The 24,699-nt window shown below is 44.4% G+C and overlaps 5 protein-coding genes across 7 annotated transcripts; 3 read left to right on the top strand and 2 right to left on the bottom strand.

Annotated features, from left to right (window-relative positions):
* The first annotated feature begins 1,575 nt into the window (after positions 1-1,575).
* Positions 1,576-3,940, top strand: LOC127592507 (cysteine-rich protein 2-like). The gene is made up of 8 exons (XM_052053292.1): positions 1,576-1,931; positions 2,681-2,775; positions 2,920-2,977; positions 3,078-3,203; positions 3,312-3,371; positions 3,508-3,602; positions 3,676-3,733; positions 3,791-3,940. Exons 1-8 carry the CDS (start codon positions 1,889-1,891, stop codon positions 3,847-3,849), a joined length of 594 nt encoding a protein of 197 aa, XP_051909252.1. The 5' UTR covers positions 1,576-1,888; the 3' UTR covers positions 3,850-3,940.
* A 445-nt stretch (positions 3,941-4,385) lies between these two features.
* On the top strand, positions 4,386-6,680 carry arv1 (ARV1 homolog, fatty acid homeostasis modulator). The gene is made up of 5 exons (XM_052053287.1): positions 4,386-4,518; positions 5,296-5,415; positions 5,877-6,030; positions 6,127-6,369; positions 6,448-6,680. Exons 1-5 carry the CDS (start codon positions 4,423-4,425, stop codon positions 6,567-6,569), a joined length of 735 nt encoding a protein of 244 aa, XP_051909247.1. The 5' UTR covers positions 4,386-4,422; the 3' UTR covers positions 6,570-6,680.
* Positions 6,681-10,125: 3,445 nt separating this feature from the next.
* On the bottom strand, positions 10,126-14,344 carry fam89a (family with sequence similarity 89 member A). The gene is made up of 2 exons (XM_052053289.1): positions 13,874-14,344; positions 10,126-11,550 (listed from the first exon to the last, which is right to left on the bottom strand). Exons 1-2 carry the CDS (start codon positions 14,120-14,122, stop codon positions 11,266-11,268), a joined length of 534 nt encoding a protein of 177 aa, XP_051909249.1. The 5' UTR covers positions 14,123-14,344; the 3' UTR covers positions 10,126-11,265.
* Positions 14,345-16,069: 1,725 nt separating this feature from the next.
* sprtn (SprT-like N-terminal domain) lies at positions 16,070-20,611 on the bottom strand. Of its 3 annotated transcripts, XM_052053282.1 has the most exons (8): positions 20,553-20,611; positions 20,379-20,457; positions 20,255-20,287; positions 19,049-19,251; positions 18,573-18,672; positions 17,918-18,046; positions 17,574-17,835; positions 16,070-17,434 (listed from the first exon to the last, which is right to left on the bottom strand). In XM_052053282.1, exons 2-8 carry the CDS (start codon positions 20,385-20,387, stop codon positions 16,626-16,628), a joined length of 1,545 nt encoding a protein of 514 aa, XP_051909242.1. In that variant the 5' UTR covers positions 20,388-20,457; positions 20,553-20,611; the 3' UTR covers positions 16,070-16,625. The 3 variants fall into 3 exon arrangements, with proteins under 3 accessions (XP_051909242.1, XP_051909241.1, XP_051909243.1); XM_052053281.1 differs by lacking the exon at positions 20,553-20,611 and having other exon boundaries at positions 20,379-20,514; XM_052053283.1 differs by lacking the exons at positions 20,255-20,287; positions 20,379-20,457; positions 20,553-20,611 and having other exon boundaries at positions 19,049-19,484.
* On the top strand, positions 19,771-23,531 carry exoc8 (exocyst complex component 8). The gene is made up of 6 exons (XM_052053279.1): positions 19,771-20,326; positions 20,403-20,975; positions 21,240-21,528; positions 21,655-21,908; positions 22,073-22,321; positions 22,655-23,531. Exons 1-6 carry the CDS (start codon positions 20,033-20,035, stop codon positions 23,060-23,062), a joined length of 2,067 nt encoding a protein of 688 aa, XP_051909239.1. The 5' UTR covers positions 19,771-20,032; the 3' UTR covers positions 23,063-23,531.
* Positions 23,532-24,699: the final 1,168 nt, after the last annotated feature.

The raw sequence follows: 24,699 nt of genomic DNA, 5'->3' as shown, positions 1-24,699 counted from the left end.
TCCTCATTAGCTCAGGAGACTTTTTTGCTCTGCTGCCATTGGTCGAAAAAAAATGGGTCACAGTCCAACTGGACCTCCTGGAATGAAAATGAAAAGTCCAAATTAGCCCAGTGGAGTGATTAATGATGTCATTAGCACCATTCAGACTGAAGGGGGCGGTGGGGTGGGGGCGGCACGTTGAAATGGGAAGTTATGTGAAAAGTTGACAAAAAGCTCAGCCTTTTATCCTGGAAGAAAAAAAATCGCCTTTATTCTCAGGAAAAAAGGGACTGCGGTGTATTTCCCAAAAGTATGCCTTTTGTTTTTGAAAAAAAATAGGACTCCATTTCTGTAATTAATAGGCCTTATCGACATTTTTAAAAAGCAGTTAAAACATTTTTTAGGCAACCCAGTTCAGAGTTTTCATGAAAAAATACATGCATTGATTCAACATGATTCATTTGTTTTTAACCATGGTGATTGTAAAATTCGTTCTTGATTGTGTTTCTTGCCATGTTGAACATTTTGGTTACTTACAATTAACTTCCGTTATACTTTCTTAATTTCGTAATCTATTTCACAGTAGTTTTACTTAAGAACATTTTCTGCGTGCGAGTGTATATCACGCACTCGGGCGTGATAGCTTTTGTTCGACGGGTCTTTGTCATTATTTGACTCCGCCCCCCCCCAAATAACTGTCACTTCTTGCTCAACAGAAACGCTAATGGCACAAATATTCTTCATTATCCGGACACGTTGCGTTTTAATTATGTTACTAAAAGCGAATCTGGCGTGAAAATTGGAATAATTGAAACTGTAATAGTCTTCCTCTCTCTCTCTCTCTCTCTCTCTCTCTCTCTCTCTCTCTCTCTCTCTCTCTCTCTCTCTCTCTCTCTCTCTCTCTCTCTCTCTCTCTCTCTCTCTCTCTCTCTCTCTCTCTCTCTCTCTCTCTCTCTCGCTCTCGCTCTCTCCGCGTACAGACGTTTTGCGCAACACCTTTGGCGCCCTCTGCTGTTCATTCCTTGCTATTGAAAGGTCCCTCAAATTTAAGTCATGCAATCTGAATACCGTTAAACGCAATTTGAGTGCTATTCACATATTCCTGTTCAAACATTATCTTACAAAAAGAGTGTAAACGGCCCCACATTTAATTTCGTTTCCTTCATGAGTCACCATTTGTTCTGTGGATGTTGACGTCACGCGAATACCAGCCCGCCAGCGAGAAGAAGACTTAAGTCTGTGGTCACCGTATTTTACCGTCAAAGAAAATGTACACGGTTATGTTTTGGAAATTTATATGTAGGTATTTTTAGCTCGCAGGCGCTTTGAGGGCACACCCAGGCGTCCATTATTGCGTGGTAGCTGCGTGGCAAAAAAAAACAAAAAAAAAAAACGCCTCAACATACAGTACAGTACAGTACGCACGCGTTGTCATCACAGGACAAAAGATGTTTTTACCAAGGCGTTTACTGTATGATGATACCGCAAAGCGGCGCCTTGAGAAAAAAAATGGATGCGTTTTGCTCCGGTTTCCTCCCACATTCCAAAAACATGCATGGCAGGTTAATGGAACACGCCCTATGTGTGATTGTGAGAGCGAATGGTTGTTCGTCTAGGTGAGCCTTGCGATTGGCTGGCAACCAGTTCAGGGTGGGATAGGCTCGGGGACGCCCGCGACCCTTGTGATGATAAACAGACGACAATATGGATGGATATCAAATAATATTGGAAAAATTAAATTCTGCAATCCCATTGCGCTCAACCAATGGTTGTCGGCGGAGGCGTGGCTATGCAAACGAGCTAAGACGAAAGAAGGACCGCCGACGTCATCGCCGGCATTGCGAAAGACGACGTGCCGTAGTCTGAACCGTACGCCAAAGCTGACCCAGGCACTTTCTGTACTCTTTACATGGCGTCGACATGCCCCAAGTGTGTCAAGCCGGTGTTTTTTGGTGAGTGGACCAGTGATTGGGGCTGGATTTTTTATGTCCCTTCACTGTCGTCTGTAATTACAGTGACGTCCTTTTATCTTATGGATTTTAATGTGATTTATCGAGCAGACGCTGCTTATCAATCATTTTGAATATGATACTATTACTTTGCAACCAAACTTTTATTATATTCCTATCCAGAGAGAGATAATTATAGTATTGCCTTTGAAAAATACATGTACAAAGCAGACATGTAAAAAGCAGTACACAGCAGTGTCTCTTGGACATCGTTTCTGGCGGATAGTAAACTATTAACGTATGAAAATAAATAAAGAAAACATACAATCTTCAGTCCACCAATGCTAATGAATGACATCAGTGTCACTGCATTATAAATGTATGAGCAGTGATATTTGAATAAACAGTTGAACAATACACATCGACAGACAATATAACAGTCGATATTCTTTATCCTCCGCTAAGAACGACAAAGATTGCTGAGACCAAAACTGTTCTTTCTTTCCATTGTGACTTATAATCAAGTAATTGATGACAGTGAACCACTCTGGCAGGCTTCCTGCGTCCCCTCAGGACAAAACAACTTTGTGGTCTTTTTGAAATAAATGTTGTATTGAGACTTCAAAAGGCGTAAAAGTGCAATTTTGTATGAGGTAAATAAAGAGCACAAAAAAGAAATCTTGAGTGAATTTTTACAATGTTTGACGGCAACGTGTGTGTGTGTGTGTGTGTGTGTGTGTGTGTGTTCACAGCGGAGAAGGTTTCTTCCTTAGGCAAAAACTGGCACAAGTTCTGTTTGAAATGTGAACGATGTAACAAAACGCTGAATCCTGGTGGCCACGCTGAGGTACGAGAGCTTCAATCTGGGCCAGGATATATTAAAAAAAATTATCACTCATAATTTTACATGTGGCATGATTAACATCTGACATAATTTAATGTGTGGTATAATTGTCAAGTGATGTCGTCTAAAATGTGAAATACTTCACAGCATGAGGGGAAGCCATTCTGCCACACACCGTGCTACGCTGCCCTTTACGGACCAAAAGGTGACTTTTATTGCTCACATTTTTAAAAAAGCATTGTCAATATTGCTATTATTTATATGTGTGTATCAAATAAAGAGTAACCTATTTGAATATGTTTCAGGAGTGAACATCGGTGGAGTCGGCACCTACCTTTACGATGCTCCCACCAACGAGGCCCCGCCAGCTGTCCCCTTGGTAACCAAAGCGCGGGAGGAGAAACAAGTCGCCTCTCTGGGACCAGAGAAGGGTGAGAAATATGTGGAGTAAAAATAGAAGGAACAGGAAAACTGTGATAGTATAGCAGTGAAAGAAGAAAAATATGCGTATGTATATATTTTTTGTGTAACTCCAAAAGGTGCCAGTTTCTCTGGAGGGCCAAACGTCTGCGCCGGTTGCAACAAGGCAGTCTACTTTGGTGAGTGCACTGTAGGGTCGGGTCATAGTGTTGGGGTCCATCCTTCAAGTTATGTATTAAAATTAAACCGCTATGTCTATGGTTAGAAAAGTTGAATCAGTAACTGTGGTAACCATGTGCATTTGTATGTGGACAGCTGAGAAAGTGTCATCTCTGGGAAAGGACTGGCACAAGCCGTGTCTGCGCTGCGAGAGATGCAGCAAGACTCTGACGGCCGGCGGTCATGCCGAGGTGAAAGTGCCGTTTGTTTGGTTTTGTAAGAACCCAAAGAAGTGATGTTTTTTTTCTAATGTTCATTTTTCAGCATGAGGGACGGCCTTATTGCCACAAACCCTGCTACGGCGTACTGTTTGGACCAAAAGGTATGAAGCAACATTTTTTTAAGGGTGGCTACTCCCAACTGTTGCTTTTGTCTGCAGGTGTGAACATGGGAGCTGTGGGCAGCTACATCTACGACAACCCCGAAGCTCAACACTGAACACATGAGAAACAACAAAGCTTTGATCTTGAAAATCTCCTGACACTTAGATCATTATGTTCTATTTCTAAAGCCTTTAAAGATCATTATGTTCTATTTCTAAAACCTTTAAGTATTGTTTTGACAGAAAAAAACTGGGTATGTCAATGTATTAAAAATAAATCTATAAACAAACAAGGGTGTGTTCTTTAGTATGAAAGAAACAAGGAAAAATAATCATCTGCTCTTCTTTGATCGAACGAAAAGTTAAATAGATCTACAAAAAAGTAAAATTATGACAAATATGTAATCTTAAAATATTTTAATTGCAGTCAAAATAGGGGACGGAACTGGCATTTTCGTTGCCAAAATTTTCAAAATATTTGCGCATGTCATTGTATATGAGGAATGCCGTGTTTTACTTAACAATAATTCACTGACAATGTTGCAACACTTAAATTTAACCTGACATCAGAAACTCGACCATTCCATTTGTAACTTGAACTGATCCACGAGTAAGATAATTCGAGTTATTTTGAAACCTCACAAACACGTGAGTGTGTTTACTTCCGGTTCGTATGGTCGCTGTGAAAAATGGCGGAAGCTGCCTTCAGGTGCATCGAATGTAACGAAAAGGCGGCGGAGTTGCACCGAGATTACACCAACGGGATCCTGAAGATCACGTTATGCGTGCGTTACATTGTAATACTGTTACTATTCAGTTGTTTGGCTTGTCGCCATCATTTTTCTTGTGATAACGCGAGCGAAGATAAAAGTCCGTTGCGATAAAGCAGCTCATCGGAATTAGCTACGGCAAAGTTACGAACCACTCGGGAGCAGCTCTTTAATGTTTTTTTTTTACCGATTTAATAGCACGTTCGCAACCGCGTCTCTGTTATTGAATTAAAATACAAATTTCGGCCTTCGGTTGTTATTCGATTAAGCATTTCTGGTAGCTTTGGACAACGGCTTGTTCTAATTTACGCACAAATGCGGGAATTGTGTACAGCGTCGTAAACCGAGGACACCCCGTGTTACTCTACTGTTGTGTGTCGACGCTTCTGTTTTCATTGCTTTCATTTCATGATATGATAACATGCACACGTCTGTGAATCTCACACACGTGAATTACACAATTCTTTCATTCATTTAGACCGTTTCCCCATGCAGTTGCTTTCAAAATTCGGTCAATACCCTTCCCTTTTTTGCCAAACCCCTACTTAACGGAAAGAATGAACAATAACATGCATAAGACCAGACTTGAAGGCAATTCCACAAGGGGGCGCAATTTCCCATATCAACGGCAAGGACGACATCATAAAGTGAGGATTTGCCTCGTTTCCGTAGCTGCTTCCAAAGTTCGCCATACCCGACCTCGACATCTCATATCAAGACAAAATATAAAATCTTTTCATGTATTACACATGCTATCCTCCTAACTAGAGTCCATTCCCATTTTATCTTTAGGGTTCCTGCCAGAAGCCAGTGGACAAGTACATAGAATACGATCCAGTCATCATCCTGATTGACGCCATCTTGTGCAAAACTCAAGCCTTCAGACATATTTTGTTCAACACGAACTGGGATGTTAGTAAATAAGAATGGAAATTGGAGCATAATTATGTATTTAGTGAAACACAAGCACTCGTGTGACGTCAACTCGTCGTCAGCCATTACTGGCTGATCACGTGACGACTCGCCTTTCTCGTCATGTTTCCAACACTGTTGTACTTTAAACACACACATACTCAATATATCAATACATAAACATTTTCCTGTTCGAATGTATGCTTCAGATTGACTAAAAGTCATGACGTTCAAGTCACCACTGCAAAGAGTTGAGTTGCCAGAGGATTTTCAATCTAAAATGGTCCACTGCTACCCTCTGCTGGCCGTTTGGCCCATTACACCCCTCGAAATGCTTGCAATTTTAAGGGCCAGTACATCAGGCCCAGATTACCCCCCGCCCCCACATAACTCGATTTTGGCACTGAATGTTTTCTAATGGATTTCTGAGTTAATTCCTACACACAGTCGTTGCCCACCAGATCCACTGGAAGCTGTGCGTGTTCTGCCTGCTGTGCGAGGCCTACCTTAGGTGGTCCCTGCGGCACAGTTCAGAGTCCAGCGATGACCCCGCCGACATCATCAGGTACACCAAGGAGTGGGAGTTCTACGGCATGGTGGCCTTGGCTGCATTGGGTAAGACAACCGGATCAAACACAGGAAGTCGGAAATAATCTCGCCCCCAACACGTCCACTTTTGAAGGCTTGGCGTTACCCTGTCTTCATGTTTAGAGCTGTTAGCCTTCTGCGGCGGCGTGTTGTTGGTCCTGAAGGCGGCGGCGGCGATGTCGTCTCGTGTATGTAGCGACAGTGGAGTGGGCATGGATCTCCATCTCCTCTTGCGAGCGCTGCTGCTGTCCGGCTACGGGAAAGTCCTTCTGGTGCCCGCCGTTATCTGGGAACACGACTTCCTGCCGCTCTGCCTCGGCTTCATCAAAGTTTTTGTGCTCACATCCAACATGCAGGCCGTCAGAGGTCAGTGATTGCGGCGTGTGTGAAACAATGAGAAGAATGGTGGTGTACAGTTTTTTTTTGGTCCATCATATCCTACAGTGATCCTGAACTGCAGTAAGAGGTTGGCGTTGTCGTCCGTGTGTGGGGGCCTGCTGTCAGAGACGATTGCGGTTTGGATGTGCCAAACCGCAGCGGGCACTTCGTTAGGTGATCACGTTTGATTGAACCTCCCTCGATATCAAATTGTACAAATGCCTTTTTATGATATTTAAGTTTTTTTGTAAGGACTGACGTTTACTAATAAAAGGAAGGCTTTTATTACAGTGTTCACCATTTGCCATTCCTTTGTGGGGGTGTACCGAATGTTGAGGCCCAAGCGGGTGAATGAAAAAAAAATGGGGTGGGGGGATGGTAGAAAAAAGGTGCGTTTGAGATCAAATATTTGAACCTTGTTGGAAAGTCCACAACTGCGAAGTCGCAGCGCTTTAATCCGACTAATCGGATTACTGCAACAGGCTATCGCAAGTCATTTCGTGTTTATTGGCAACACGAGGCAGTAAGATGACAAGAAAGAAGTTATTGTAATAAGCATATCCTAATTGCATCATCGAGATAGGCAGAAGTGCGGTTGCGAGGCAGATGTCACAGGGTTCAAGGGTCACTGAACAGACTTCACAAAATAACGGCCGTTAAGACTGAACATTGGAGGAATGTAATTTTTTCTTTCTCTATACGGTATATTCTTTCATAGTGGCACATTAGCGCCTTGTCACCAGTTGCTAGGGAGATTTCATATGGCTTCATTGTAGCTGCAGAAGATACTAGATTGATTTTTAAAAAAAAATATTTTAAAATTATAGAATTGATTTTGAACCACTTTTTCTGCCTTTTACCCCTTTTAATCAAAGATGAAAATATAAATAAAACATTGTTTTCATTAGGTGTTAAAATATCACACGAGCAGGCGCTAGGCAGATTTCACAGGTGCCATAGTCACTGTACAAAATTAGATGAAATATTTTATATTTGGTATACTTTGTATTTATATTATAAAAGAGGTCAGGTATAAAAAAAGGTAAAGTATTTTTAAAAATATTTCCAACTAAGTGTAGGAACATTTTTCAAATATATTCCAATTATTCAAAATCAGTCCAATAAATATGTCACCACAGCACAATGATACACAACATGAACATAAACTGACATCTCGAAAAGCACCGTGACGCGACGATGACCATTCAACTAAGCGCACACTCCACCGCCGTGACCGGAGCGGAGCACCTCGCATGGATTTGCTGCGGCAGTGCAGATTACGTTAATCTGCTCTAATCCGCAGATGGCCATGAAGCCTTGCAGCGCAACACAAACGTGCGCCTTTCTCTCCCAAATACCACTTTTTTAAAAAAAAAATCAATTCACTCACAACTGCCTCCTGCAGTACGCTGATTATATTCAACCACCTCGTAATCCATGCCAGGGAAATGCAAAATCGCTCATTTGCATACTCACGACACAAACCCATGTCACGGTCACAACAAAATTTCTGCTCTATGAAGTATGTACCCAAAATAGGTTTGGTATCATGCCTGTACCCAGCTAGTGAATTGGTACCAATACTTTGGGACGCAAGTGGAGCAGTTACTTACTGATACGACGGTGGGGTGCCAAACAGAAATGCAATTTTCCATAAATATTCTATTAAATATAGTGTTTTATTTTTAAATGATAATTCATGTAAGGTAAAACTACTATGATATCAAAATGTGCATTTTTTAAAGACTTTTTTTAATAGAGCTAATTAGCATTTCGCAGCTACCCTTTGAATATTTTGCATCATCCAATATTTATGGACTGAAACATGATTTTACAACTGATAAAAATAAATACTGAATGAAGAACTTTCCTTTACATTTTCAGAAGCATTTTTTTTTTGTTTTCTGTTGCTACACCATTTGTGTTCCAATATCAGTTTAAAGTGTTGTGGCACCATCATCGGAATAAATGTAAAATACAACCAATTTCCTTTGAAATAGTAAAGATCCACTTTAATAACAATGAAAACAAATGCATTGACCCATTTATGTGTGTTGTGCTTATCGGTAGTTCAGAAGTAGAAGTGCCTGTGGTGGGAGAGGCTGCGGTTTCAAAGCCTCCCAAAATGCAAATCGAGGCATTGAAATGCTAGGCGAGCAGCGATGCGTTCAGGGAACAGCGAGAAAAGTAGGCCAGAAGACGCACACAGAGGAGGAGGACCTCCCGCACCCTCCTCATGTAGATTCGTGTGTGTGTGTTTTTCATTTTTAAGCCTTTTGTGGAATAAAATGCTGAAAAAAATGTGTGGAAAGATCTGGAATCCTTTTATTAACTGATATCATCCAGAAACGCAAACACGGGGGTTGTCGTTTACAGAGGAATGACGAGTCGAAAACAACAGCACCCAATGAAAACCTTCATTGTACGATTCACCATGTCGCAATTAGGAAGCGTAATGAACTGACAAAAAAATAAGACATTTTTCCAGAAAAATGCTACAATCCGGAAGCACGGCGTTGTGTGCTAAGCTAATGTTAGCAGCGGGAAGATTTGATTTAATGTTCATTTTTTAAAAAGCGTCACTTGTGCATGGTAGTAAAGCTTACAGGTGCGGAGTATGATTTAATACCACCCATTCATGATGTCATGGAAATGTTTGAGGCTGTATTGTAAGACTTTTGTGCTACAACATGACAAATGTCAATTTATCGACGGGGCGCTAAAATGTTAGCATCGAGTTGCTGGTGTACAATTTCAAGCATTCTTGTGTTGGTTCGCTAGTTGTTGCATTTTCTGTGTTAAAAAGAATATTTAATATGGAGCAGCCTCAATATACTTGGACCAAAGTATGCTACAGAGCGGAGGTGAAACGTCAAGCTAGTGAGGTTTGAGATTCATTTCCAAGCTCAAATCCCCAAAAAGTGGAACAATGTCATTGCTTAACCAAAGCCTCGCGATATACAATACAAGCAATACAATTCGTTAAGACCGAGCTAAGATACACAAAAACAGTTCACGGAGCATAAATAGCATGTAGCATAACAGCATATAACCACCAATGTGAAAACCGACCGGAGAATGATGACAGTGTGTTTCAAATTTTGCATTGTGTCTTTACAGGGTGAGTAATTTTGCTTTGTTTAAATTATCTGGTCGACGACTTATTTTTTTTTTCAACACTCGTGAGACATTTCAAAGTGTTAAAATGCTACATTGCCAGTGCGGTTAGCTTTAGCCAGAAGCGTGATTAGCCTGCATCCCGTTTTTAGTCACCACTTGATTCATGAAGGCACTGGTAGTGAAGACATCCGATGTCAAGTGTGCATTGTTATTCGGATTTCACTGCTATGACTTGTTGACTCATTTATACGGGTGAGACCAAAAAAAACATTCAATACATTACGATATTAAAGTGTTTTGGATATGATACTGATAAAGCTGCATTTCAATATTCCTTGATCATTCGCTGTTGTTTTCCAGTCAGTCACTTCATTAGGTACACCAGTGAATACATTTCTCAAAAATTGAAGACAGAGCGACCATTTTGTGACATGACCCAAATAAAATTGTGACTTGTGTTGTATGCACAAATAAATGACGAACAACCAATCGCGATGAAGTTGCGTACTTGTATTGGATCAGGTGTAGCTAATGAACCACTGAGTTAACAAAATCTTAGCTCTGCTAATATCGCTCATTAGCATAAGCTAAAGGCACAGCTAACCCTGCGCTACGTTATGGACATTCTTGGATATTTTTTTTTGTACATTTCAAAGATGTAGTTATGGTCTTGCCAAGTGCCACGCTGTCTTTGGTCATGCGAAATATACAGACATCGATGTTCGAAACGCGACGGTTGGCGACGCAAAGACAAAGAAAAACGCAGTCAAGCACGAGTAGCATCTGCACCGTCCAATTAAAAGATGACAAAAGAGAACAAACGGACTGTGTGAGTGCGATGTTCAGATGCTAACTATGAACCCGCAACAATTTTTCATTCTTGTGAGCACTTCAACAAATTTGTTCTAGTGGTCCGCGACAGTCTGATAGCTTTCGTCGAAAATATTCGCGGGATTTTGACATTGTCGGTATGACGACATAATCTACTCGGAAATTTCAGAAGGCCACCTCGTAAAATCATTCCTCTCAAATTGATTGAATTCCCGATACCTTCACTGGAATCGTAAATCATAATCCCGGCCTGGTTGAAAAGCATACCATCCAACCGAAAACTTTTAGGTGGCATTCACAAGCAAACAAAACTGTGCTAACAAAATGCTCGTTCGGTTTCAATTTTTAGCCCGACTGGTGAACAAAAAGGCCACCTGGTAAGATCACTCCACAGTTTTCCTCCACAAATTCTATTTCTGATGTCACAGTCCAACGCTTTGCTACGCTCAAACCGTAAATCTTATTTTTTTGCCATTTTCACACAACACTTATAAGTACCCCCCCCCCCCCCTTATCGTATTATCATCCCTCTCGAGATCGTCACGATCGGTTGGTTAACAAATTCATTCTTGGCCGCAAACCTCCGAAACTTCCTGGGGCGGATATTGTGTGTGTGTGTGTATGTGCGTGTGTGTACTCTTTTTTTTAAATTTTATATTATATAATAAATAACTTTGTCCATACATTTATATGTAAACCCCACCGGATATAATAAGTGACCGGCTTAAGTTTAGAATAAAAAAAAAAAATTCTAACATACATACAGTATATTCAGATTTTTTTTTTTTTTAAAGTAAACAAGTCTGATACGACTTCATCGAGTACGATGAAGCTCCAGGCCGGGCCCCTTGCAGCATGAAAGTTTTGACTATAGGGGGCGCCACAAGGGCATCACATTCCCTGGTGCAAAAAAAAAATTACCACGTGGAGGCATCAGATGGTGACGCGAAAGGACTCCCAGCTGTCATCTTTGCCGACCCCCGCGTCGTTTTTGCTCCCTTCCTCCGCCCCGATGCCGCCGCCGTCGGGGTTCTCGCCGGTGGGCGTGGCGCCCGGCTCGCCGTAATACTCGTCGTCCTCGTCAAAGTAGCCGTTCTCCATCATGCCGAGGCCGGAGGCGGCGCTCAAGTCATGGCAGCTGCCCTTGTACTCCTGGATGGACTCGTGCAGCGACCAGAGCTGACACAGCAGCGACATGTCCTGTTGACGCAAGCCCACCTGGAGGGCGGCGCCCACAAAAATGAAATACTTTGGTTGCTCGATCTTTGCTTCCATACATCCTGTAACCTCATCACATGATTAGCCGTCCACTGGAGTGATCGCTTTCCCTGAAACGGTTATTTCGAATTTGAAAGTACGACTAAAAATGTTGACTGTGTGTAAAATTTAGAAGACGTGTTTAATTTTACTTTACGGGGGGGAACTTGTTCAACGTTTTCTACGTAATCACGTTTTAGTACAAAGCTAACCAGGAGAGATGCTTAGGCCACAAAGCACGACCGCTTTTATTGTGCGCTTTACAAATGTTGCTCAAGTGAAAAACATTTTTTAACTGACTTTTAATGCCAGCACAAGAAAACTTAAAATGTACAGAATTGCCAAACCCAAAAAAAAAAACAAAAAACAAATCCCATAGCACAGTAGGGCCAAATCCAGGTGATTTAGCAAACTAGCTAGTTTTTTTTCCCCCGGTGTTATATTTGGTATATTTCAAGACTACTGCTAGAAGGAATATATTTTGTCGCTCATGACATTTTTTAATGCTCGTATAAAAGGGACGTTTTTTGTTGTCATGAGTGGTCACAATTATTACATTTTTTGGGCATACCCGCCAAGAAAATGTTCAATGCGTTAGGTCATGTCGCCATTGTGAACTGAGTTCACAACTTGGCACAGTTTATTCAGACCCAACCAGTTTGCCGCGTGGAAACTTTGCCATATTAACCAGTCGACTCTTTCAAAGTAAATACCGCGCACTGTTTGTTGAACTAATGACAGCGCTGCTGCCATCTTGCTTTTGTTTCTACCCGTCTGAGGGTGTCAATCAAAAGGGAGCTTCGTTTTCTTGTACTTTTTTTAATGACAGGTAATATGACACCGGCTAACCTGAGCGCCACGTTTCAACGTTACTTTGCCCGCTTGCCATCCAGCCGACAAATGTGCATTGTTTGACCCGAGGTCGACTGTGTTTGCCTGAGTCAACAAATCACCGGCGTGCTAGTCGGGATTTGTTCGAATCACTATCAGTAAACTGGGGAGTGACCATTCAAGAGTGCAGCCGCGTGTCAAACAGATAAAACCTAAATAAGAATTTTAGCAGCACACGTATTCCCGCCCCCTGGCAAAAGAGATGATGTTTTCCGTCAAGTGACCGATTGTTGTCGGCGGAACTACCGAAGATGACTTCACGAAAGCCGGTCTTGGCTGCTGATCGGGAAAAACCAGGGCCGTAGGCAAGGAAGCGATGCGGTGGGGTGTTCTACTCGACACATTCTTTTGTGCGCTATAAAAGCATGCCAGGTCAAGTTGATCATGGTAATTGTACAACAATTACATATTCAGAAGAGCTCGAGGCTTCACTTGCGTCGACGAATGCCACACGTCATTTAGAAAACATACAAGTTTGAAACTTGTAAACAGACATGAATTTAAATGCTAGGCTGTTTTCTGCAATAAAAACTCTATGCTACAATAATTAGGGAACCTCCGTTATGGATTTTTTTGGTATTTAGCAGAATAAAATTCTGTCCAGTTAAAAAACAAACAAAGAACAAAGAATCAATCAAGTAACTTTGTTTTTAGTCTCTTAACGCTTACACCAATAAAGATGTCTTCCACACGCAGAACAGTTGTTTTTTTTGGTTATTCATTCATTTTTGTTTAATTTTACAACCTGAACAAATATTGGCCATTCTATTTCTTTATTTACTTATTTGTTCATTTTTTGGGGGGGAGGGGTGAATGTTATTACCTTTGTATTATGTTGGAATGTAAAAAAACAAAACAAAAACGTAATCGTTTGCCCATTTTAAAAGCCAATAATTTAAATGACCAATTAATCGGTCGGCCCCCAAATATTTTTGACTCACTTCAATTAAATCGAGAGTTGAGCAACTATTCATTGGCACTTTTAAAAGTTGCATTTTGGCTTGTTTCAGGGAATGAGCTGCAAATTAACCAACATTTTCAGACGATTCCAAAATGGACAAATGAAATCAATAATAGTGTTTGGGCTACGTTTAAAAAAAGCTTTGTGATATAATAATGTTTCTTGAGAGCGTCTGGCATTTAAATCACTTGGCAGTCACATAATCACAGAAGACAAGTCAGTTGCAAGGGGCTCGAAAGAGGTTTGAAAGTTGCCATTTGTTTTGATCGAGGTAGTCAACGGCACACAACGTAGAAGCCGAATTTACTGTTAAATACCACTAATAGCAAAAAAGATCACGTAAAGCGATGAGAGGGTTGTATAAATAAACAAAGCACGAGGTGAAATCAAAATACACGTGATAATCAAGGGAGTCTGCCTCCACAACGTTACCATCTCTTTCCGCAGCAGAGCCAGGGCGGCGTCCAGGTTGGCCGGTTTGCTGGCCAGCAGGCTGTCGGCGTTGTTGCGTCCTCGGCTTAAGTCGTCCTGTATCATCGTTTTCTTCATGTACATGCGCTCCATGTCCCTCCAAGAGCCGCCGCTCGAGTTGAGCAAACCGCTCAGGCTCTTGGGCAGCGGCGGCAGCCCGTCGATACACGCCATTCCGCCCGCCGAGCCGTTGGCCGACTTCCCGTTCATGGCGACGTGATTACAACCGAGTCGAAGGTGGCGAATGTCACTTTGATGAATTTCGCCGACGGGCGCTTTGTGTTTTAAAGAAGAAAGCTGCTGTTAAGTCCTACAAAATAACCAAAGTGCGATAAACTACACGTCGCCCCAACACTAACAGCGTCGCTTCCCTCTCGTGTTGGCTCTTGCTGCCGACGCCATGTCAAGTCCAACTGGGGGGACGAGGAGAACTTCCGGTCTACGATTCAAACATCAGAACCGTCCAGCTATCTACGCAAGAGTCAAATAATATATTTGCGTATGTATGTTAGCTATTCTTTCAGAGTAAGCAACCATAATTAGTCAATAAAATGTCCCACATCCGTGTGATTAACTTTGCGAGGAAATTAAAGTACTGGAGATTTTATTTTGAAGTAAACTTTTCTGCCTGTTCTTGTTGGTTCTGTTAAAACTGACGCTGCAACAAAAGTCAACTTCCTGTGCTTTTAACATTAGCTGCAGAGAAAAGAAACTGTTTCAATTTTTTTTTCTCATTCTTTATAATGTTTTTAATCATCATCATTTGTATTTTTTTCTTATTAAATCACATTTAAATTTCATTATGTCAGACAGTATGGATAAAAAAATTAAACCGGAGGACAAAAAAAGTGGTGCATTTTAATTTGTGATCACCTAAATGAATTTTGCAAGTGTTTTAACATGATTTAATCCACCATGTTGAATTAAATCAATAAAACTGTTGTGTGCGTGAGACAATAGTACAAAAGACAGACGGTGTGCTTCAGTTCCAGCCCCACCAGCAGGCCCAGGCACCACAATAACAGGACAATATTGTTGAAAACTGTACACAAATCATAACACGCACACGCGCGCGCGCACACACACACACACACGCACACACACACACACACACACACACACGCACACACACAGGAGAACTGAAAACTATTCAGTGGGGAAAAAAAGTCAACCTGCTTAAGTTACAACCTACCAAACATGACATCATTCAAGGTGACAGTATACCTGATATCGCTATCATAATACACTAAATGAATGCATAATTCACTTTGACACATATTTATGTCCTGGAAAGCAAAACATAAATCCTCACTTTTCCGAGCCATTAACTGCATCGTGTCAAGAGGCTAATGCAGGACCAACTGTTTCGAGTGTATGTTATTATTATTATCAGTGTCCTGACACCAAAAGGATTAAGCGGGTGGGAGAGGACCCCCTGTTGGGGATACATGCAAATCCCAGAAGGTTTCTGCTAATCCACCGCAATAAAAAGAACAATTTAGCATCAGTAGCTAATAAGCATTAAAAAAAAGAAAAAACATTAAAAGGTGGTCAAATGTGACCACTAAGGAGCATAGTGAAATAAAAGGACTTTCAATCATAAATAATTGGCAGTTCTTTATGTACCAACGCTAACTCAGGATTTTAAATAATTAGTTATGCATCAGAAGTTAGACGCTACCATACGACTCTTGAGCCAGCTTCTTAGCATCTTTATTATTCATGTTCAGCAGCAGCTGTTTGCCCCTCCTTCATTATGCACTGAAGGAGACAAGGAGCTAAGTTTGCACTAACAGCTGCTAGTTAGCCGCTTACTCAGCGCATGCTAGCTTGAAAGTTTTTTATTAATGTTTTAAAATTATGGATCAGAGCAGGAATATTCTTCTACCCCCACCGACTAGAAAAAGGAGTATTTTTAGTGCGTCATGAGTCATTTCACTTCTTCCATCTGGACCAGCAGCTGGCCTTCTTCCACTCTTGACCTCTGACCTTAGCCCTCCCGCACGACTACGCCCAAGGGAGCGGCGCTTCACTTTTTCCAAGACAACTACCGCCAAGGGAATAAATATAATATTTAAAACAAAACCAAAAAATATATAAAAATACGACGGTTTTGCGGAGTCAAGCTAGCACAAACAAGCACTTAAAAATACAGACCGAATTTAAAATATTTTATTCACATTTCAAACTGTAACCGTGTAACATAAATACACAAACTTGTGCAAACATGTAAAAGCTATATTTGGTCACATCATAAAATCAACGGGAGTGAACATGGCACCCATTCAGGCGGCGAGGCTTCCTTAAAATCTGGTCGCTGAAAAAGACCAAGTAAAAGCCATCGTGCCACTTGCAAAATGTGTCTCTGTTGTCATCCATAAATGGATGAATTTTGGGCTAACTCGTAGATAAAATGACAAAATATTATCAAATTAGGACGTGTAATTTACACCTTACCTTGAACAAACAAATCTCTTTCAGGTTAACTGGACAAAAGTCCATCCTACCTTCGAAAAGGAATTTGTAGGGCTCTCTTTTTCAATACGCGTCTTACCTCTTGTAAAGTAACAAGTTGGGACTTGAGCCTCACAAAAGGCTCAAAATATTCAGAATAGACGTCGCTATGATGCAGTGCAGAAACCGCAAGCACGATAACGAATACATTTGGAATAATTAATACCTCTCTTCGAATACGTTCCTCAACCATGTGGGGTCAACAGAGGCAGGAGTCCAGGTGCTCGTTGATCTTTGACTCCTGCACACTGGCCTGACACACGGGACACGTGACCATCGCCGGCGAGGACGACGAGGTGGCGGCGTGGCTACTCGTCGGCCCCGATTCCGTGTCGTCTTTGGTCTCCACCTTCAGTCTCTTGTTGAAGCCCTCAAAGACGCCGGTCAAGTCGTTCAGCGGTCGCTTCTTCCACTGAGGAGCGTTGGCAACGGCGTTCCCCGACGGACGCTCGAACGGCGGCGGGGACGACGTGGCTTGATGGTTGTTGTGATGAGGATCCGAAACGGAAGGAGAAACTAAAATCTGTGTCGGTGACTTTGTTTTACTTGGTGAGTCGGCCATGAACGAATGATGCGTCGACTTGCCGTTGAACAAAACATTAATGGAGGTCTGCTTCAGTCTATCTGGTTCTTCGCGCTTGCCGCTGCCAACGCTATGACGACCAACACCGTGGCTACCATTGCCCATGGCAAAGTTGCTCCCGATGCCGTGACCACCGACGCCGTTTTTGTCGCCAACGCCTTGACGAGGCTTTTGGATTTTAACCGGCGATCCGTTAATGTTGACAAACACTCTGGTATTAGCAACTGATTTCTTGGCAGGTGCCTTCAGGTCCCGCGGCGCCGGCTGTGTCACCGCGGGAAAGACTCGAGCCGGGGGCGAAGGCGGCACGAGTTTTGCGACTGCGGAGGAGGCGGGGCCAGCTGACATCTTCAAAGAGGACGAATTCCCGCCCAGGACGAAGCCTTTGCCGCTGAATGCGATCACGTCCCGAATGTCCCGACTTCCTGAAATTGACAGATAATTATTCATAGTTCAATAAAATTAATACTTTTTTAATTTCGCTGTATTCGTCATACCAAAACATTTGGAAGCATGCAGCTGACCCCCCCCCCCCCCCAAAGAAAAAAAAAATCAGAACACTACCTGCTGGCTTTTCAACAGCGGGCATCTTTTTGTTTTTTTTGGCCTCCTTCTTCTTGCCGTAGCCGTCGGGCTCCTTTACCTTGGTGTAGGTGCCCCCGCACGTCCTCTGGTGGTCCTCCCACCAGGGGTCCAGGGCCGAGGGGGCCCGATTCATGGCCCTCTTAACGAAACCCAAGTAGGGCTTGCGCGTCTGGCACGGCCCGTTGCAGCGCCACCAGTGCTGGCGGTACACGTCTACCTCGTCGTTGAAGTTATGGTACACCTGGCAGGAAGGGGGCCGGGGGGGCTTCCATTAAAGCAAGAAAGAATTGCGTGAGGGAAGGGAAGCGAGCGCAGGGGCTCACGGTGATGTTGGCGCCGCTGTCCTTGTTGATGCGGTTCATGTGCTTGCAGAACTCGGGCCCGTGGCCGTCGCGGTCTCGGTTGTTCTGCGTCACGAACAGCAGGGCGTGGATCATCTCGTGCAGGAGCGTCTGAACAATACACACCAGGCATTATACAACAATCCATACATTCATTCATTCATTCATTCATCTTCCTAACCGCTTGATCCTCACTAGGGTCGCGGGGGGTGCTGGAGCCTATCCCAGCCGTCTTCGGGCAGTAGGCGGGCGTCACCCTGAATCGGTTGCCAGCCAATCGCAGGGCACACATAGACGAACAACCATCCACACCCACACTCACACCTAGGGACAATTTAGAGTGTTCAATCAGCCTGCCATGCATATTTTTGGAATGTGGGAGGAAACCGGAGCACCCGGAGAAAACCCACGCAGGCCCGGGGAGAACATGCAAACTCCACACAGGGAGGCTGGAATCGAACCCGGTACCTCTGCACTGTGAAGACCACGTGCTAACCACTGGACTACCGGGCCGCCCAATCCATACATTATACAATTATATCAATATATGATTATTACACATTTGTAAAGATAGCGCCATGAAACACCCGGCAAGGGGTGGTCAAGAAGGATATGCGAGCCGTCGCGGTGCTCTCACCTCCACCAGGTCTTTGCGGGGTCTGAGCTTGAGCAGCGGCTCGCTGAGTCTGATCGAACAAAGTCCGCCGCGACCCTCGTAAGAGCACACGCCGGCACACCTGCGACACCACACAGCATTTAGCATCACTGATGCAACAACAGAGGATTACAGGATGTCACTTGAACATTTAGCGATAGACGTTAAAGACCCGGTGAAGTGATTTCTGACATTTTGCTTCAAAATACAAAACCTGTTTGAAGAGAATTGCTTCAGCATTGTTAGCTTGACCGTTAAAGTGCCTCATTGTTGGCCTTGAGTGCACGGAGAAAGATGAATAGGGGAGGGTTTTTTTTTAAAGTTAGGCTTTATAGTCATGATGTGGACGGAGACTGGCCACTTTAGAGTGCCTCGTTGTCGCGGTGTGGATAACCCCTGTGAGTCAATTCCCGTCACCGTCGGCATTAAAGTAGCGATACAGTATATGCACAACTCACAGGGTCATCCTGGGGCTCCACTTGACCTCCACGCCGCTCAGTTTTCCCCAAAAGAACCTGTCGTTGAATTCCAGGAACATCGCACGCACGTCCGGGGTGGGGTCCAGAGTCTCCCACGACGCATCCACGACTGATAGCGGTCTTTCGGGCTTCCAGGGGACGAGCGGCCGGTCGTTCGCGTCATTGTCGAACTGCTCCTGAAGCTGCAGGGCAAGCGCATAGTCGTCATCCATGTTAACTCTGAACCCAGGGCCTTCGAAACGTGACACCCACACTGCAACTCTGAGAGCGCCTGTGGAGTGTAAATTCCGTGGCCACTTATTGTCAAATAAGTATTTTTAATCGACAAACTAGGGAAATGAACGACTAGCTGAGTTGTTTACGATTGCCGCCAGTATAGCCCTGAAAGGGCGACTTGATCCGGGTACTGATTTCAAAATAAAACGCCTTGTCCAATAATTGGGGTGAGCAAAGTGATGTAAGTAACACTGTGCCATATTAAAGTGTCATCATCAAAATATTTTGGGATTAATTTAAAAATGTAGTTCTGTATTTTCCGAGTAAGTGTGAACAGTCCCAAAATTCTGAAATGTTACACTGACAGTACCACGTACACTTCTGCTTTTGAGTCTAACTAGCTTGATAGAAACGAGCTTCCGTATGCGGAAGTGAGTGGGACAGTTAAAAACAATAATAACACAATAATTAATAACACATCATCCTGAAAAATCGTTTTATGATCAATTTGCAGACACAAATAAGCATACTTTCCTTGAAATTTGATTCCTCGTGTTTTAAAAATTGATTATTCTGGGCCAGCCTTTTTCCCCCCGATCTCATGACGTACGAGGGTGTCACCCTGCTTCCTGTTTAGGTTGCGAGCTGCCATGAATCATTTGAACCTCGAATGACTCCTTTTCTGTTCGTTTTAGTGTATGTTTCTCAACAATTTTGTCAAAGGTTGTAACTTTGTCACAATTTAAGATGTCCGAACCGGGAAACAGACTCCGCAGGTTGCTGGAGTCGCCTAATTTCGACCCACAGAATTACGTGAAGCAGCTTTCCCAGCAGTCAGATGGCGATCGAGACCTTCAGGAGCACCGGCAGAAGATCCAAAACCTGGCCGACGAGACGGCCCAAAACCTGAAAAAGAACGTCTACAAGAACTACCGGCAGTTCATCGAGACGGCCAAGGAGATCTCGTACCTGGAGAGCGAGATGTACCAGCTGAGCCACATCCTAACGGAGCAGAAGAGCATCATGGAGAGCATCACCCAGGCGAGTGTTACCACGAGAAACTAAAATATGATGTGCTAGCAACTTTACCTACACAAAGCATGTGCCCCTAATGCAGGCCCTGTTATCCACCGACAAGGATGAAACCTCCAAGGAGATGCAGGCCGCCTTCCCTAAGGAGAGTGAGGAGGTGAAGCAGAGGAGCCTCACTTCCCTTCTGGAGAAGGTGGAGGGAGGCAAGACCATCATGGACACCCCCGGGAGGCACCTGGTGTACAATGGCGACTTGGTGGAGTTTGATGTGGACAACATGTCTCCCGTCCAGAAAGTACACGCCTTCCTCATGAACGACTGCCTGCTGATCGCCACCTGGCTGGCCAACCGGCGCGGGGCCGTAAAGTACAAGTACAACGCTTTGTACGACCTGGAGAGCTTCGCCGTGGTCAACGTGAAGGACAACCCACCTATGAAGGACATGTTCAAGATCCTCATGTTCCCCGACAGCCGCATCTTCCAGGCGGAGAACAGCAAGATCAAGAAGGAGTGGCTGGAGATTTTGGACGAAACCAAGAAGAACAAAGCCAACAAGGAGCGCGGCAAAAAAGAGGAAGAGAAGACGCCGACGTCTCCCATTCGGGTTGAAGTTTCCACCAATCCTTTTGATCAGGACGATGATGACGAGCAGGCTGAGGTAAGGTTGCAAAATCACGTTCATATTTTAAATTGGAAACTTCACATTGGACATCTGAATGTAGGGTGGAAGAGAAGAAGGCTCAAATCATAATTCAAGTTGCTCCGCATTAATCAAATGCCATGTAAACGGTTTGTTTACTTCTGGTGCCATCGGACATTTTATCACCCAGGAGTACATGTGTCATTGTGGTGTAAATGCCTCCTGTCAAAGAACCTAAAATGCAGTTTTAACGGAAAATATTCCACCTCTTTTCTACCTGAGGTGGAGGAGAATGTGGACCTCGGTCTGGAGTGGATCCAGGAGCTGCCCGAGGACCTGGACGTGTGCATCGCCCAGAGGGATTTTGAAGGTGCCGTGGACCTGCTGGAAAAGCTCAACGAGTACCTGAAGGAGCAGCCGCTGACGACCAAGGTCAAGGAGCTGCGGGCCAAGGTGGACGAGCGAGTGAGGCAGCTGACCGATGTCCTGGTTTTTGAGCTGTCCCCGGACCGCTCGCTGCGTGGCGGACCTCAGGCCACTAGGAGGGCGGTGTTGCAGCTCATCAGGCTAGGTAATAAAGTGACCCAAAAGAAGAAACCAGATTCAACAGCAAATTGACAGTAAAATGAATCGATGTCAAGATACGAAATTAAAACAGCGGCAACACGGCATACCTAAAAAAACCGAATGTTCCCAGGCCAGTCCACCAAGGCGTGCGAGCTGTTCCTGAAGAACCGCGCGGCGGCCGTGCACACGGCTATCCGGCAGTTGCGCATCGAGGGCGCCACGCTGCTCTACATCCACAAGCTTTGCAACATCTTCTTCACGGGCCTGCTGGAGACGGCCAAGGAGTTCCAAATGGACTTTGCCGGCAACACGGGCTGCTACTCGGCCTTCGTGGCGTGGTCCCGCTCGGCCATGAGGATGTTTGTGGACGCCTTCAGCAAACAGGTGAGGCCGGTGGTCCGCAAAATATGGCCTGCGGGCTTCGTTACGGACCGCTACTTTCTTAAATCGGACCCGTCAATCACATACATGATCAACAGTTCTGGAACATTCGTTCCATTAAATTTTTTTTGGTCTAATCAATGACGATGTCGGGGCGTGGCGTGAAGGTGTTTGACAGCAAGGAGAACCTGTCGACAGCGTCCGAGTGTGTGAAGGTGGCAAAGGAGCACTGCCTCCAGCTGACCGACATAGGCCTAGATCTGACCTTCACGCTGGAGTCTCTGCTTGTGAAAGACGTGAAGGCGGCCCTGCTCAGCTACAAGGACGTCATCGTCGAGGCCACCAAGCATCGCAACTCTGAAGAGATGTGGAGGAGGATGAACCTCATGACGCCGGAGGCTCTCGCCAAGCTCAAGGTGATCACGACTCGAATGGTAACAGTTGGATCAAGCGAGGCTTGATTGGTCTGACCTGGAGAGGGAGGCAAGGATGACGTCATCGAAAAGTGACTGAAAAGTCCAATTCTGGACCAAGTCTGAAAAGACGTTTAAAAACGTCTTTGGGAGTGAATGAGTTTTAATTCCGCAACGCTACATTACTGTAGTATGGAGCTCACCCATGACACGCATCAAAATAATTATCGATAGAAGGTTTTAAAATACAACCGGCGTTTTGATTCCCATCCGTAGTGTTGACACGTCTGTTGTTTAATTTATTCTCTTTTTGGGGTGGCGGCCATCGGCATGCAGGAGGAGATGCGCGCCAGCGGCATGTCGACGTTTGACGCGTACACGGGCGCAGATTGCTGGGTGAACCTGAGCTACACGCTGGTAGCCTTCACCAAGCAGCTTCTGAGCTTCCTGGAGGAGGCCCTGAAGCTTTACTTCCCCGAGCTGCACACGGTGCTGCTGGAGAGCCTGCGCGAGATCGTGATGGTGGCCGTGCAACACGTGGACTACAGCCTACGCTGCGAGCAAGACGCCGACAAGAAGGCCTTCGTGGTGCTCAATGCCGCCTTCCTGCACGACTGCGTGCTGCCTGAGGTGGAGCGCCGCTTTGAGGAAGCCGTGGGGAAGCCCGCCAAGCAGCTGCGGGAACTCCGCAAGAGCACCCGGCCCGTCAGGATCAACCCAGAGAGCACCACGTCTCTCGTCTGACTTATTCTGTGCTTACCTTTTCACCCATCGGACTTGAATAAAAGGAACGAAGGGGTGGCGTATGCAACCTGGCTATCAAAGGGCAGTACTGCATTGTCTTATATACACAAATTTAAGATTGTCAAAACTACAATGAGGACACAAGTCCTTTGCTGCCATCTTGCGGCGTATATAGGAAATTACATTTAATCTTGAATGACATGAGATTGACCAGGAGGCAGTTTGGCCCTCAAGGCGGGTTATTTAAACTAAAGAGAGCAACACAACAATTCTGCCTTTACTGATGGACATTGTCACATTTTGATGGACAATGTCTGATAGTAGTGTATACGATATCAAAGAATATTCTTGCATCATGTGACAGATACAAAAGACGGATATGAAAAGGTATCAATGCACATTTAAACGCTAACTGCTATACTAGTTTTGGACCCATGCACACGGTAATAATTAACATCTTTTACAAATATTTGGGAATGTATACATTGCACCATCATCCTTATTTGTTCCCCTCAAAACATTTAAAATCGACGTGTTTATTACTATGATCAAATACCCCGCGTTTGATCACTACCCTGATTCTAATTGGCATCACCGTGACCCATTTGTGGCAGCGTCAACACATCCAAAGCCAAAATTACCTTTCCCCTCCGCGAATGACTGCACAAGTGTGTCAAATGTACTCCTTGCGCGGCTAATTTTAGTCTCCTACTCACCGCACACGATTCCCGCCTCGTTATGATCGCTTACGCTGAGGGAAATCTGCGCCGGGAGCAAATCGGACCACGCTCGAGTGGAGGAATTCATTCAGGGATGTGTGTCCGGGGATTACTCATGTGTTGCTTTCACATGCCTCACTTGACACAAAAAGCCATCACGAGAGTTGTAACAGAAGAGTCGGAATTTCTCCTCTGCATGGCACACATACAGTCCAGTAGCGAAGAACCTGCAGTCAGATATACAGTATAGATGACATCAGCATCTGGTTTGTGGTATGAAATAGGGACACGGTATCAGGTGTTAAACCTCACACATGAAAAAAGTGGAGTAGTGATTGCTTCCTGGGTGACTGTAAACCACACCTAGCATGCAACTGCATCTGAATTTTGGGCTGTTATGCTGCCGCTTCCCCATGTAGCTTCCCTCCTCGCGGAGTTGATAAATACCTGTATAAGATTTTCCATCTCCGAGTGCACGAACTTCTGCAAAAAATATATATATATTTTGTTGCCGTTTATGCAGAACAGTGACATGTTTTTTTCCATTCATAAAAGGGGCTGACCTTGTTTTTTTTTTACTCACGTCTGATTTGTAGGAGGCGGCCCGGTACTCAGGTGGTTAGCACGTCGGCTTCACAGTGCAGAGGTACTGCGTGGGTTTTCTCCGGGTGTTCCGGTTTCCTCCCACATTCCAAAAAACATGCATGGCAGGCTGATTGGGCGCTCTAAATTGTCCCTTGGTGTGAGTGTGGGCGTGGATGGTTGTTCGTCTCTGTGTGCCCTGCGATTGGCTGGCAACTGATTCAGGGTGTCCCCCGCCTACTGCCCGAAGACGGCTGGGATAGGCTCCAGCACCCCCCGCGAGCCTAGTGAGGATCAAGCGGTTTGGAAAATGGATGGATGGATGCATGGATGATT

Source organism: Hippocampus zosterae, chromosome 19, assembly GCF_025434085.1.
Source record: "Hippocampus zosterae strain Florida chromosome 19, ASM2543408v3, whole genome shotgun sequence".
Taxonomy (NCBI): Eukaryota; Metazoa; Chordata; class Actinopteri; order Syngnathiformes; family Syngnathidae; genus Hippocampus; species Hippocampus zosterae.
The sequence above is the reverse complement of the archived record's forward strand: the minus strand, read 5'-3'. Positions and strand labels throughout refer to the sequence as shown.

Coding starts and splice junctions, on each gene's coding strand:
- LOC127592507 (XM_052053292.1), top strand. CDS start 1,889: ATGGCGTCGACATGCCCCAAGTGTGTCAAGCCGGTGTTTTTTG. Junction 2,978..3,077: donor TGCCCTTTACGGACCAAAAG/GTGACTTTTATT, acceptor AATATGTTTCAG/GAGTGAACATCGGTGGAGTC. Junction 3,603..3,675: donor CGGCCGGCGGTCATGCCGAG/GTGAAAGTGCCG, acceptor TTCATTTTTCAG/CATGAGGGACGGCCTTATTG.
- arv1 (XM_052053287.1), top strand. CDS start 4,423: ATGGCGGAAGCTGCCTTCAGGTGCATCGAATGTAACGAAAAGGCGGCG. Junction 4,519..5,295: donor TCCTGAAGATCACGTTATGC/GTGCGTTACATT, acceptor TTTTATCTTTAG/GGTTCCTGCCAGAAGCCAGT. Junction 6,370..6,447: donor CAACATGCAGGCCGTCAGAG/GTCAGTGATTGC, acceptor CATATCCTACAG/TGATCCTGAACTGCAGTAAG.
- fam89a (XM_052053289.1), bottom strand. CDS start 14,122: ATGAACGGGAAGTCGGCCAACGGCTCGGCGGGCGGAATGGCGTGTATC. Junction 11,551..13,873: donor CTCTGCTGCGGAAAGAGATG/GTAACGTTGTGG, acceptor GCCGCCCTCCAG/GTGGGCTTGCGTCAACAGGA.
- exoc8 (XM_052053279.1), top strand. CDS start 20,033: ATGTCCGAACCGGGAAACAGACTCCGCAGGTTGCTGGAGTCGCCTAAT. Junction 21,529..21,654: donor GTTGCAGCTCATCAGGCTAG/GTAATAAAGTGA, acceptor GAATGTTCCCAG/GCCAGTCCACCAAGGCGTGC. Junction 22,322..22,654: donor AGGCTCTCGCCAAGCTCAAG/GTGATCACGACT, acceptor ATCGGCATGCAG/GAGGAGATGCGCGCCAGCGG.
- sprtn (XM_052053282.1), bottom strand. Junction 17,836..17,917: donor ACAGCGGCGCCAACATCACC/GTGAGCCCCTGC, acceptor CCTTCCTGCCAG/GTGTACCATAACTTCAACGA. Junction 17,435..17,573: donor CGCTGTTGAAAAGCCAGCAG/GTAGTGTTCTGA, acceptor TGTCAATTTCAG/GAAGTCGGGACATTCGGGAC.